The sequence below is a fragment of the Giraffa tippelskirchi genome, chromosome 11, assembly GCF_054371585.1.
Source record: "Giraffa tippelskirchi isolate mGirTip1 chromosome 11, T2T-mGirTip1v1.2.pri, whole genome shotgun sequence".
Lineage (NCBI taxonomy): Eukaryota > Metazoa > Chordata > Mammalia > Artiodactyla > Giraffidae > Giraffa > Giraffa tippelskirchi.
Window position 1 is genome coordinate 119,708,735 of NC_137285.1, and position 13,961 is coordinate 119,722,695.

General features: G+C 39.2%; 2 protein-coding genes across 2 annotated transcripts in view; both read right to left on the bottom strand.

Annotated features, from left to right (window-relative positions):
* OR10A4 (olfactory receptor family 10 subfamily A member 4) overlaps positions 1-13,961 on the bottom strand; it is a 44,693-nt gene that overhangs the window by 7,166 nt on the left and 23,566 nt on the right. The window contains exon 2 of the mRNA XM_081540909.1: positions 4,211-4,817. The gene's annotated coding sequence lies outside the window, so the exon portion shown is untranslated. The remainder of the gene's footprint in view (positions 1-4,210; positions 4,818-13,961) is intronic.
* Positions 4,905-13,116, bottom strand: LOC145525831 (olfactory receptor 10A5). The gene is made up of 2 exons (XM_081539689.1): positions 8,063-13,116; positions 4,905-6,507 (listed from the first exon to the last, which is right to left on the bottom strand). The coding sequence occupies exon 1, from the start codon at positions 11,663-11,665 to the stop codon at positions 10,712-10,714; it is 954 nt and encodes a 317-aa protein (XP_081395815.1). The 5' UTR covers positions 11,666-13,116; the 3' UTR covers positions 4,905-6,507; positions 8,063-10,711.

Below are 13,961 nucleotides of genomic sequence, written 5' to 3' on the forward strand. Positions count from 1 at the left end.
ATTTTCTGTGTGAACTTCCCTGTCCTCCTTTGGCCAGATCAAGGGATTATTCTTTTACTCTTTTAACACTTGATGTAAACTGCTATTATAGCATCTTTATAATCGTGTATGTGTGCATCTCGGAGAAGGCAATGGCACCCCACTCCAGTACTCTTGCCTGGAAAATCCCATGGACAGAGGAGCCTGGTGGGCTACAGTCCATGGGGTCGCGAAGAGTCGGACACGACTGAGCGACTTCACTTTCACTTTTCCCTTTCATACATTGGAGAAGGAAATGTGTTCCTCCAGGATTTTAAAATACTCTTATTATAATAATGGTTTTGTGTCACAATTATCTTTATATGTGTCCTTGCCTGCAAATTGTGCACTTCTTTAAGCCACAAACCAAAAGGTATCCATCATTATATCCACATCACATTATCTAGTACACACAAAGTAACAGTAAATGTTTGTTGAATGAGTAGTTAGCATTTATCTTAATGCCATCAGTTAATTGACTTAACATCTTGGGGTCACCTGGTGACTAAGATGGTAAAGAATCTGCCTGCAATGGGGAGACCCAGGTTTAATCCCTGGTTTGGAAAGATCCTCTGGAGAAGGGAATGGCAACCCACTTCAGTGTTCTTGCCTGGAGAATCCCATAGACAGAGGAGCCTGGCAGTCTACAGTCCATACGTTTGCAAAGAGTCTGAAGACTGTGCAACTGAACACGTCCATGTGCACTAATATCTTAAAAAGTTAATACAGCTCTTTGTCATGAAATTCTTAGGAATTCCACGATGGATTAAAATCATCACTATCTTTTGGTATTTGTAAAAATCCTCTTAACAGTGTTTTAAATTATTACCTGGTAAGAGATATGGTGTGGTGGTGTGATCACTCACCTAGAGCCAGACATCCTGGAATGCGAAGTCAAATGGACCTTAGGAAGCATCACTACAAACAAAGCTAGTGAAGGTGATGGAATTCGAGTTGAGCTATTTCAAATCCTAAAAGATGATGCTGTGAAAGTGCTTCACTCAATATGCCAGCAAAGTTGGAAAACTCAGCAGTGGCCATAAGACTGGAAAAGGTCAGTTTTCATCCCAATCCCAAAGAAAGGCAATGCCAAAGAATGTTCAACTCACTGAACAATTGCACTCATCTCACACACTAGCAAAGTAATGCTCAAAATTCTCCAAGCCAGGCTTCAACACTACGTGAACCAAGAACTTCAGATGTTCAAGCTGGATTTACAAAAGGCAGAGGAATCAGAGATCAAATTTCCAACATCCACTGGATAGAAAAAGCAAGAGAGTTCCAGAGAAACGTCTGCTTCTGCTATATTGACTACGCCAAAGTGTTTGACTGTGTGGATCACAGCAAACCGTGGAAAATTCTTAAAGAGATGGGAATACCAAGCCACCATACCTGCCTCCCGAGAAATCTATATACAGGTCAAGAAGCAACAGTTAGAACCAGACATGGAACAACGGACTGGTTCCAAATTGGGAAAGGAGTACGTCAAGGCTGTATATTGTCACTCTGCTTATTTAACTTACATGCAGAGTACATCATGTGAAATGCCAGGCTGGATGAAGCATAAGCTGGAATCAACACTGCCAGGAGAAATATCAATAGCCTCAGATATACAGATGATACCACCCTTATAACAGAAACCAAAGAGAAACTAAAGAGCCTCTTGATGAAAATGAAAGAAGAGAGTGAAAAAAACTGGCTTAAAACTCAACATTCAAAAAATGAAGATCATGGCATCCAGCCCCATCACTTCCTGGCAAATAGAGGGGAAAACAATGGAAACAATGACAGGCTTTATTTTCTTGGACTCCAAAATCACTGCAGATGGTGACTGCAGTCATGAAATTACAAGACACTTGCTCTTTGAAAGAAAAGCTATGATCAACCTAGACAGCATATTAAAAAGCAGAGCCATTACTTTGCCAACAAAGGTCCATCTATTCAAAGCTATGGTTTTTCCAGTAGTCATGTAAGGATGTGAGAATTGGACCATAAAGAAAGCTGAGCATTGAAGAATTGATGCTTTTGAACTGTGGTGTTGCAGAAGACTCTTGAGAGTCCCTTGGACTGCAAGGAGATCAAATCAGTCAATTGTAAAGGAAATCAGTCCTGAATATTCATTGGAAGGACTGATGCTGAAGCTGAAGCTCCATACTTTAGCCACCTGATGAGAAAAACTGACTCATTGGAAAAAACCCTAATGCTGGGAAGGATTGAAGGCAGGAAGAGAAGGGGACGACAGAGGGTGAGATGATTGGATGGTATCACCAACTCTATGGACATGAGTTTGAGCAAGCTCTGGGAGTTGGTGATGGACAAGGAAACTGGGCGTGCTGCAGTCCATGGGGTCGCAAAGAGTCTGACACAACTGAGCAACTGAACTGAACTGAAGAGATGTGGAAATAAATGTAAAATTATAAAACATTTGAATCATTAGTCATTATTGTTATTGATATTATACATAGTATGTGTGTTAGTCAGTTGTGTCTGACTCTTTGTAACTCCATGGACTGTAGTCCTCCAGGCTCCTATCTCCATGGAATTCTCCAGGCAAGAATACTGGAGTGGGTAACCCATTTCCTTCTCCAGCGTATCTTCCTGACCCAGGAATTGAACCAGGGTCTCCTGCATTGCAGGCGGATTCTTTACCAGCTGAGCTACCAGAGAAGCCTGTTATATAATTTATATACACATGTATAAAATTATATATAATTTTATATATAATTATAATTATATAATTATATAATATAACACATGTATAAAATTATATATAATTTATACACACATGTATAAAATTATATATAATTTATATACACATATATAAAAATATATGCTACAGTTTGTATAGTTACAAGAAGCCTCTAAATCCAACCTTTTGGTAAAGCAGTGTTAGGCAGATAGAAAGCAATCCAATGAGGTGTGGCCAAGTCATATGACAGTTGAAACCAGAGGAATACTGCAGCAAACATAGTTTGAGAATTTCCTGATGACGCTACTTAGACACTAGATAGGATGTGACAAGAGTCCAGAAAAGAAAAGGTTCTCGGGCTCCAAATTCAGAACTTATCAAAAAGAATTTCTGAACACTTAGTTAATGAAGCTGAGGGAACTTACATATGCATAACAGTAGATTTTCTGACTTTTAAAGCAGAGGAGCTCCTTCCCTTTTCTTTCAAACCAAGTCTTTCGGGAACTCTCAAAACTTGAGTTAAGTGAGGATGAACTAGGGCAGGGACTCGGACTAAGAGATCCATTTGCTTGGCATTCACTTTTCTCCTGGCCCCTGCAATGGCCCCCTCATGCCTCTTCTTAGGACCCTGGGGCTGCACGACACACAGTATGAAGCAGGATTCTTGGTTTTGTGTCGGCCTCCCTCCCACAGGTGTCACGTCATGTTATCCTTCACTTGCTTTGATCTTTCTCTATATTTCTTTCTTTTGACCTAGACTTCCTTCTCTTTCTCTTCCATGTCTTTCCCCTTTCTCTTCTGTTTTTAATATTGTTTTCTCCCAGTAAGTAAGGAAGGGGTGATAGAGGGGAAGAGAGTCCTTTTCCTAGGGGAAGGGGACATTATGGGGAAATGTGAAATCCTGCTCCTCTCAGTTGAGGTTGTGTGACCAGCTATGTCTCTATCCACATTGTCTCCTTTCAGGGATGACATCTTGGAGATTCCATGTTTTGTTTCAACAAGGAAGAACTAGTTAACACACCTAAGAGAACTTTGTGAAACTACCACATAAGTGATACTTTGAGACCACATAGTTATCACAGCAGGGATCTGGGGGGAGCTAAAGTTCTGGTTATTATGTGTTTTAGATGTGAGACACAGAGCTACTGACATGAACTTTTCTGAGTTATGTTTCTTTCCAACTATAGAATGACAGTTATTATAATTGCCTACCCACCTGACAGGGTGGTTGTGGGTATGAAATGAGATAATTCACGTGCAAACACTTTGAAGAGTCTAAAGCACAATACACATTTTATCACTGTTTCCTATTCTTTAGCAGATTCCTTTTGTCCTACTTCTTTTGTCAAATTCTATAAAACCCCATGTGTTTTACTTGAGACTTCTGTTCACCTTTCTTATCTCTCAGAAATGTGTCAAAGAGGACACCTTTCTTGGTGGTTAGCCCTCATCCTGTTTACAGGAGTTTCAAGTTTGTGCCCTGCCTTCTCATCCTTCACTTACCTCCTGTGAGTGAGGTTTGTCTGTTTCACTTTGAAGAGAAGCCCTGGTTTGTGTCCATCGCTCTAGAACAGCTTTGGATTGTGTCTGAATGGGTGACTCCAGGGGAGTTTTAAATTGTGGTGATGTCTGTGCAAGCCACTTCAGAAAAGTCCTGTACTGTGTCTGTACCAGTCTTTCCAAAGACACTCTGGCTTGTGCTTGTCCTGGTCCACATTGCTGGTGAACTCGGGTTTGCCTTGTCACGTTCTCAAAGAAGCTTTGTCCCAGTGTCTCAGACACTGCGGGTAGCTACGAGGGGCCAGCAGCTATAAAGCAGTCTGAGCTGCGCAGCGTTAGTCACTCCAGAGAAGCTCTGGGCTGGGCCTGTGCCATTCACTCTAGAGGATTTCAGGTTGGGTCTCAGGACTCCCTGATCCCTGCTGTTTACTCTAGGGAAGTGACTTCCCGCAATACTGCCTCTTCTTCAGGAGAAATCTAAGGTTCACTTTCTGACAGGTATGAGTTTTGAGGGGTTCCCAAGAGTACAGAATCTCATGAAGATTCTGCATGAAACCTTCCTTGGAGGACGGGTTTTACTGCAGCTTCAACTTCTCCTGCACTTGTGAGGCTACAAGAGAAAAGGAACAAAACTCAGTGGTCTGCCTATTCTCCAAGGTTTCCACCAGAGAGAGGCTAGAGGAGCATGCCGGTATTCTTTTTTTTTCCCCCAGATTCATTGAGATATAATTGATATAGAACATTGTGTAAGTTTAAGGTGTATAATGTGATGATTTGATACATGTGTATATTGTGAAATGAATACAATAGAGTTAGTTAACAGGCCCATTACTTCACATAATTAGCTGTATGTTTATGTGTGTATGGTGAAAACATTTAAGATCTACTCTCTTAGCAACTTTCAAGTATATAACACAGTATTGTTAACTAGAGTAACTATGCAGTACATTTGATCCCCAGAACTTAATTATTTAAAACTGAGTTTGTACCGTTTGACCAACCTCAACATACCCAGGTCCTGGCAACCATCATTCTAATCTCTGTTTGAGTTCAGTATTTTTAGATTCCACATATAAGTGAAATCATACAATATCTGTCTTTCTCAGTCTTAATTATCTCACTTAACATAATGCTGTCAAGTTCCATTCATGATATCACAAGGGCAAGTAGCAAGATTTCCTTCTGTTTTTTTTTTTTTTACAGCTGATTAATATTGCATTGTATATATGTATACATATGCCACTTTTCTTTATCCATTCATATGTTGATGGACACTTAGATGGTTTCCATGTATTGGCTATTGTGAAAAGTGTAGCAATGAATATGGGAGTGCAGGTATCATCAAGGTAGTGATTTAATTTCTTCCATACTAGTATTCTTTTACGTCTCCTTTCACTTTGATTCTTATTGGGCTTGGTTCTTAGGACTGTTTCTGACCTGGACACAGGAGAGGTTTTCAGGCATAGAGAGGATAATTCAATAATCATTGTCTAAGCAAACTGGAGAATATTAATGAAAACCATAAGCAGTTTGTTTAGGATGCTCTCAATAGGGCAGGCTATTAACTACTGGTTAAGATGAAAAGGCTAACATCTCAAAATCCTTAACACTTCCGGAATAGGAATTGAACTTGAGGGAGTAAGATGATGTCCATGTTTGAGATAAAAGTTCCTCCAACTGATTATGGCTTAACCCAAACAGCCTAATGCATATCTAGACATTCCTTACAGTGCTTCTGGAATAGACTTTTGACTTCATGTTTCTTACCGAAACAGGTAGCCACATCTGACTTGTTTATTATTGTTTGCTTAGCATCTGGCACAATGCCTGCACATACATGCTTGACTTTTTCCACAAGGCATATTTACCATATGGTATTTACCAATACCAACCTTCTCCCTCATTTTCCACCTCTAGCTTCAAAGTTGCATATATTTTGAGAAGCCTCAGTTCAGTTCAGTTCAGTCGCTCAGTCATGTCCAACTCTTTGCGACACCATGGACTGCAGTATGCCAGGCTTCCCTGTCACCAACTACCGGAGCTTACTCAAACTCATGTCCATTGAGTTGAAAAGTCTGCCTTAACCCTATTTCTCCATGGTATTTTAATGTGAGTTTTGCAGAACAAAAAGTTTTCAGGAGTGTCTATGTCATATTAAAACAGAAACACTTGTGCAGAATTCATTTTCAAAGAGTCACAGGTACATTGGGGGAAGGTCAGTCAGTTCAGTCGCTCAGTCGTGTCTGACTCTTTGCGACCCCATGAATTGCAACACGACAGGCCTCTCTGTCCATCACCAACTCCCGGAGTCTACCCAAACCCATGTCCATCGAGTCGGTGATGCCATCCAACTGTCTCATCCTCTGTCATCCCCTTCTCCTCCTGCCCCCAATCCTACCCAGCATTAGGGTCTTTTCCAATGAGTCAACTCTTTGCATGAGGTGGCCAAAGTATTGGAGTTTCAGCTTCAACATCAGTCCTTCCAATGAACACCCAGGATTGATCTTCTTCAGGATGGATTGATTGGATCTCGCAGTCCAAGGAACTCTCAAGAGTCTTCTGCAACACCACAGTTCAAAAACATCAATTCTGCGGCGCTCAGCTTTCTTCACCGTACAACTCTCACATCCATACATGACCACTGGAAAAACCATAGCCTTGACTAGACGGACTTTTGTTGGCAAAGTAATGTCTCTGCTTTTAAATATGCTATCTAGGTTGGTCATAACCTTCCTTCCAAGGAGTAAGCATCTTTTAATTTCATGGCTGCAATCACCATCAGCAGTGATTTTGGAACCCCCAAAAATAAAGTCTGACACTGTTTGGAAGGTAAACATATAAAAATAAGTATAGGATAGTATACACAGAATTTAATTTGTCCATTGACAAACTTAAAATAGATGCAAGCACAAGCTGGAATCAGGATTGCTGGGAGAAATACCAATAACCTCAGATATGCAGATGACACCACCCTTATGACAGAAAGCAAAGAGGAACTAAAGAGCCTCTTGATGAAAGTGAAAGAGGAGAGTGAAAAAGCTGGCTTAATACTCAACATTCAAAAAATGAAGATCATGGCACCCAGTCCCATCCCTTCATGGCAAATAGATGGGGAAACAATGGAAACAGTGACAGACTTTTATTTTCTTGGGCTTCAAAATCACTGCAGATGGTGACTGCAGCCTTGAAATTAAAAGACGCTCAATCCTTGGAAGGAAAGTTATGACCAACCTAGACAGCATATTAAAAAGCAGAGCCATTACTTTGCCAACAAAGGTCCGTCTAGTCAAGGCTATGGTTTTTCCAGTAGTCATGTATGGATGTGAGAGTTGGACCATAAAGAAAGCTGAGCATTGAAGAATTGATGCTTTTGAACTGTGGTGTTGGAGAAGACTCTTGAGAGTCCCTTGGACTGCAAGGAGACCAAGCCAGTCAATTGTAAAGGAAATCAGTCCTGAATATTCATTGGAAGGACTGATGCTGAAGCTGAAACTCCAATACTTTGGTCACCTGATGCAAAGAACTGACTCATTGGAAAAGACCCTGATAATGGGAAAGATTGAAGGCAGGAGGGGAAGGGGACGACAGAGGATGAGATGGTTGGATGGCATCACCAACTCGATGCACATGAGTTTGAGCAAACTCCAGGAGTTAGTGATGGACAGGGAGGACTGGTGTGCTGCAGTACATGGGGTCACAAAGAGTTGGGCACGACTGAGCGACTGAACTGATTGAGGAAAGAGTAATTTAGCTGCTTGAGGAGTTGTAATAGACCTTAAAATATAAAATGAATTTGGTTAAAATGAAGGTCAAAAGAAGCTTTCAAGTGGAGAAAGTAGAGTACCAAGACATCACCAACTGCAAATCCTCTAAATCATGAATTCAGAAGTCTAAATGAGTGGACTCCCCTGGCAGTCCAGTGGTTAAGATTTCGCCTTCTGATGCAAGGGGTGTGGGTTCGATCCATGTTCAGGGAACTAAGATCCCAGATGTCTCACGGCCAAAAAAAAAAACCAAAACATAAAACAAAAGTAATATTGTAACAAATTCAATAAAGATTTAAAAAAATAAAAAGAAGTCTAAATGAAATGCATATCTTTCCTCTGACTTACTCACATGTTCTCTCTGTACTCTTCAAAATTTATTCACTCAAATTAAGATTTAATTATGATTTTTTCACCTATTACATAACCTAAATTCTAAGTGATTGGTGACAAGTATTATTGTTGTGGCTCGGGAGAAAAGAACCCTCATAAATTTCTGTTGGGAGTGTAAAATGGTACAATAAGTTTGGAGAGAAATTTGCCAAGAGAGAAACACTATATATTTACACTTTGACCAATAAATCTGACTTCCAGATTTCCACATGTCAGGTGCACTGGCAAAAATGTAAACAGGTATATGCATAAAATTATTCTTTGTAATTGTAGAAGACTCATCAAATAAACTATGTCATATCTACAAAATAGAATACTATGAAGTTATAAAAAGAATGGGGAATCTTTTGTGTTATAGAAGAGCTATGCTGAAATTAGCTGGATCTATTTTAAACTTTGATGAAACCAGCATCATGATTGAAATTTATGATATTACTTCAACAAGGTTAAGAACCTAAACAAAACTAATGATTAAAAATGACCTTTATCTGACATAAACCACAGCAGGATCCTCTATGACCCACCTCCCAGAATACTGGAAATAAAAGCAAAAATAAACAAATGGGACCTAATTAAAATTAAAAGCCTCTGTACAACAATGGAAACTATAAGCAAGGTGAAAAGACAGCCTTCAGAATGGGAGAAAATAATAGTAAATGAAGCAATGAACAAAGAATTAATCTCAAAAATATACAAGCAACTCCTGCAGCTCAATTCCAGAAAAATAAATGACCCAATCAAAAAGTGGGCCAAAGAACTAAACAGACATTTCTCCAAAGAAGACATACAGATGGCTAACAAACACATGAAAAGATGCTCAAAATCACTCATTATCAGAGAAATGCAAATCAAAACCACAATGAGGTACCATTTCACGCCCGTCAGAATGGCTGCTATCCAAAAGTCTACAAGCAATAAATGCTGGAGAGGGTGTGGGGAAAAGGGAACCCTATTACACTGTTGGTGGGAATGCAAACTAGCACAGCCACTATGGAAAACAGTGTGGAGATTCCTTAAAAAACTGGAAATAGAACTGCCATATGACCCAGCATTCCCACTGCTGGGCATACACACTGAGGAAACCAGAATTGAAAGAGACACATGTACCCCAATGTTCATCACAGCACTGTTTATAATAGCCAGGACATGGAAGCAACCTAGATGTCCATCAGCAGACAAATGGATAAGAAAGCTGTGGTACATATACACAATGGAATATTACTCAGCCATTAAAAAGAATACATTCGAATCAGTTCTAATGAGGTGGATGAAACTGGAGCCTATTATACAGAGTGAAGTAAGTGAGAAAGAAAAACACCAATACAGCATACTAACACATATATATGGAATTTAGAAAGATGTCAACGATAACCTATATGCAAGACAGCAAAAGAGACACAGATGTATAGAACAGTCTTTTGGACTCTATGGGAGAGGATGGGATGATATGGGAGAATGGCATTGAAACATGTAAATTATCATATGTGAAATGAATTGCCAGTCCAGGTTTGATCCATGATACAGGGTGCTCAGGGCTGGTGCACTGGGATGACCCAGAGGGATGGGATGGGGAGGGAAGTGGGAGGGGGGTTCTGGATGGGGAACACATATACACCCATGGTGGATTCATGTCAGTGTATGTATGGCAAAACCAATACAATATTGTAAAGTTAAAAAAAAAAATGACCTTTAAACAAATAACCACTGACACCCCAAATCTAGAGAGCCAATGGAAGCTCAGGTCATTCTTCCTAGGATAAATAGAATGAGGAATAAAGAGGTTGCTAGCATTATAAAAGCGTAGGTATGGGAATTATTGATCCACTTTCCCATATCCATACTACAACCAGTGAGCTTAGAAGAACTAACACTCCCCCAAGGACATGAAAACTAAAGTAAGTCAGTAAGGAGAGTTATGCACTGGAGGTGGACTAGTCGAGTTTCCTATCTGATGAGTGGAGTCAGATTTGCCCAAAGGAAGACAAACTGACATGGTGATTTTCGACCGGTTTTGCCCTTTTTTATTATGTGTGTTCCCATGCTAGAATTATAAGTAGTTTCATACTGTTAGCAGTATGGAAAGAGGAATGTGAATATTTAGAATTATTTAGCCACAGAAGTGTTAACTTGAAAACAAGAAAAGAATATAAGTCTATACTGGACAAACAGAGGAATTTTCCAGGTGGTAGTGGTAGGTCTAAACCACCTCTGTGATGTTTTCTCTTCACTGAGCTTTCCAATATTCATTTCAGCAGTGGGTTTCCTCACAATGGAGTTAGGCAGAGGGATTCTAAGTATCAAACTGATTGTTCCCTATTTGATAAACTTTAGCATTATTTGTTAATGCTTATGGGATGCAGTTTCTAAGGCCTAGGGCCTTGTGGAAAGTCCAGCTAAGGGCATTCTTCACCTCATTATTTCTTAGGCTGTAGATGATGGGGTTCAACACGGGAGTCACAACAGTGTAGGACAGTGATAGCACTTTCTTGCTCTCAGGAGAATTATTGGACTTAGGTCGGAAGTAGACGAGGCTTAAAGATACATAGAAAAGGGAGACAACGAGCAGGTGAGAGGAGCAGGTAGAGAAGGCTTCATGCTTCCCCTTAGCTGATGGAATCTTCAGGATGGCAGCAGCAATGCGAGTGTAGGAACATAGGATCAGCAAGCAGGGTATCATGACAACCAGAATGGTTCCAATGATGGCATAGATCTCAAACAGTGCTGTGTCTGCACAGACCAGCCTCAGCACAGGCGGGCTGTCACAGAAGAAGTGGTTCACCTTGTTGATGCCACAGAATGGAAAGCTGAAGAGCCACGTGGTCTGCACAGTAGCTACAGGAAGGCCTGGAAACCAGGAGACAGCTGCCAGTTTGGCACGTGTCCTTGGATTCATGATGACCGGGTAGTGCAAGGGACTGCAGACGGCTACATAGCGGTCATAGGCCATGGTGGCCAGGAGGGAGCATTCAGAAACCCCAAAGAAGAAGAAGAAATACATCTGAGTGGCACAGCCAAGAAAGGAGATGGTTGTGCCCTGAGCAATCAGGGTCCCCAGCATCTTGGGCACAATGACTAGGTTGAAGCCAATCTCTAAGAAGGACAAGTTCCTGAGGAAGAAGTACATGGGGCTGTGCAGCATGGGGTCAGCCAGGGTAACCAGAATGATGAGGCTGTTTCCCAGCAGAGTAACCAGGTAGATGAATAGAAATGTCAGGAAGAGTAATGACTGTATTTCAGTAGGTAAGGAAGAGAAACTCATGAGGATAAACTCATTAACTCTTGTCCAATTTCCTTCAGCCATAAATATAGGAATGAACCCCCAGCTGTGGTCATAGAGATTCTCGATTGGAAGAGTCAGATTCTGGATTTGTTTTTCAGAATCCTTCTTAGTGTCAGGGAAAGAGGCAAGATCAGGATCTCAGTTGCAAGGGAAATTATCTTGTGTTATCTGAGAATAAAAGCGCAAGGGAGAATGGCCACAGCATGAGCTCTGAAACAGCCCTAGGTCAGGTTTCAGAAGAGTTGATATATTTCTGTTTGTACGTTGACATATAGGGAAAGTTTATGCCTAATCAGAACCATGCATCCCTGAAGAAGCCACCAAAGGGTCCATTTTGGGAGGCAGTGATATTCCTAAAAACACATAAACTTTTGAGAAACAAGCACAATGTTCATGATTTCATTAAAGCACACATACATGTGAATTTATCATAACTTTAGAAATATCTTTGTGATTATGATGCAGATCAATGCATCTAATTAATTTCTCCTCTTCATAAGTCTTTTTTGCCTGGTTAGAATTTGGGAGGTGAATGAGGAGCTAGTATGTATTAACATATGCATATGCTTTATCCTTATACATATGCATTCTACAGGTGAGGAAACTGACCCCAGAGAAGTTAATAAATAGCAATTAAAGTGGCAAATCTGGAGTCTAAACCACATCTGTTGGATTCTGAAGTACTCTGATTTCTATTAAACCATGCTTCACTGAACAGTTTTGACTTGATCTGGGGATTATTTCATTAATGGTTACGAGAATTACAATTGGAATTTTTGCCAAATCACATTGAAGATAGGAGAGAATCAACGCCACTAACATCAAGGTGTCCAGACTCAACTGGATCCTTATTTTACATTATTTGCTTCTAATTTGCAACTGGTTATCAAGAGGTTCTTCTTCTCTTGTTATCTTGGTAATCTAAAGTACTAAATTCTAATGGAGACATTATGAGATAAAGTTGTAAAATAATGTGGGCTAAGAGACTGGGATAAATGAAAGGGAATTAGATGTGGATGGAGAACTATAGTAAGAACAACACACATTTACTAACAGAAATAAAACATCATTAGGAGCAGTAAAAACCAAAGTTGACACAAAGTAAAACAAAAGCAAGGATATAGTTAGAAAAGACTACCTGGGGGGAAATCATGATAATAAAATTTAAAAATTATAGAATCCAGTGTTAGAACTTAAGAAAACTGTATTAATGAATTAGAACACAAGAGAATTTATATCTAAATTATAAAGAAAAAATAATAAAGAGACAAAAATAAGAAGAAGAATAATGAAGTAAAATTCAGTAAATAAAATCAATTTAATAGGCATTCCAGAATATGTAACAAAGGAGAAAAGAAAAAGAATATTCAAAGAAGTACCAGAGGAAAAATAAACATCTCTGAGCTAAAAGAAGACATGATTTTTTGAACTGAAAGAATCCCTAAATGCAAACAAGTTTTAAAAGATTCACACAGACATATGTCTTTATACGAATTTTTTATAAATTTTGAGGACGGGGAATAATTCTATTTACTAACCAACCTAGCAAATGATTAAAACAACAAATTAAAACAAATTCTGTAAACTGCAACCAGACAAAAACTCTGGCTCAACTGCAAAGGAAAAAAATAAATCAGGAAGTTCTGTGTCTATAAGATGGAGTAGGCAGGCTTTTCCTTTTCCTTCCCACTAATTATAACTAAAATCCCTAGATAGTACACATCAAAGAAACATAAAATTCCGAAAGGTGGGGATCATATACATTGGCAGGTATTTAAACATGTTATAATATTACCAGATAATATATATTTCCTCATAGTATTACAATATTTTATTGTGTTTATTTGCGCATGCTTTGAAGACTATCACTCTCGGCACATAACTGAAACAGAATGAGTCCCTGGACCAGCATATACAAGCAGCTCTGGGGCAACTGGAGGGGAAAATAAATGTTACATTCTTACATTAAATAACACAATAAAATATACCCAACATGGAAAATGATTTAAATGTAAACATGAAGCTTTAGCTGAATTGAAGAAAATACAGGTAACTATTTACTTTAGCTTTCTGAAGTTCTTTCTCAGCATGTATTCTAAAGCAGAATCCAAAAAATAAAATATTCATTGATTTTAACATATACAAATTAAATAATTTTAAGCATTAATAGTTTAACATAGAAATTAAAAGATAAATTTTAATGGAGACAATGTGTACAGGATAAATGTCAACATATTGTTACTAATTACCCAAGGGAAAATTAAGTAAATCTATAATCATTCAGTTCACGTCATCAGAAATCAAATGCCAGAAGAGA

Excerpts from the sequence above, each read along its gene's own strand:
- LOC145525831 (XM_081539689.1), bottom strand. The coding sequence starts at position 11,665 with ATGGCTGAAGGAAATTGGACAAGAGTTAATGAGTTTATCCTCATGAGT.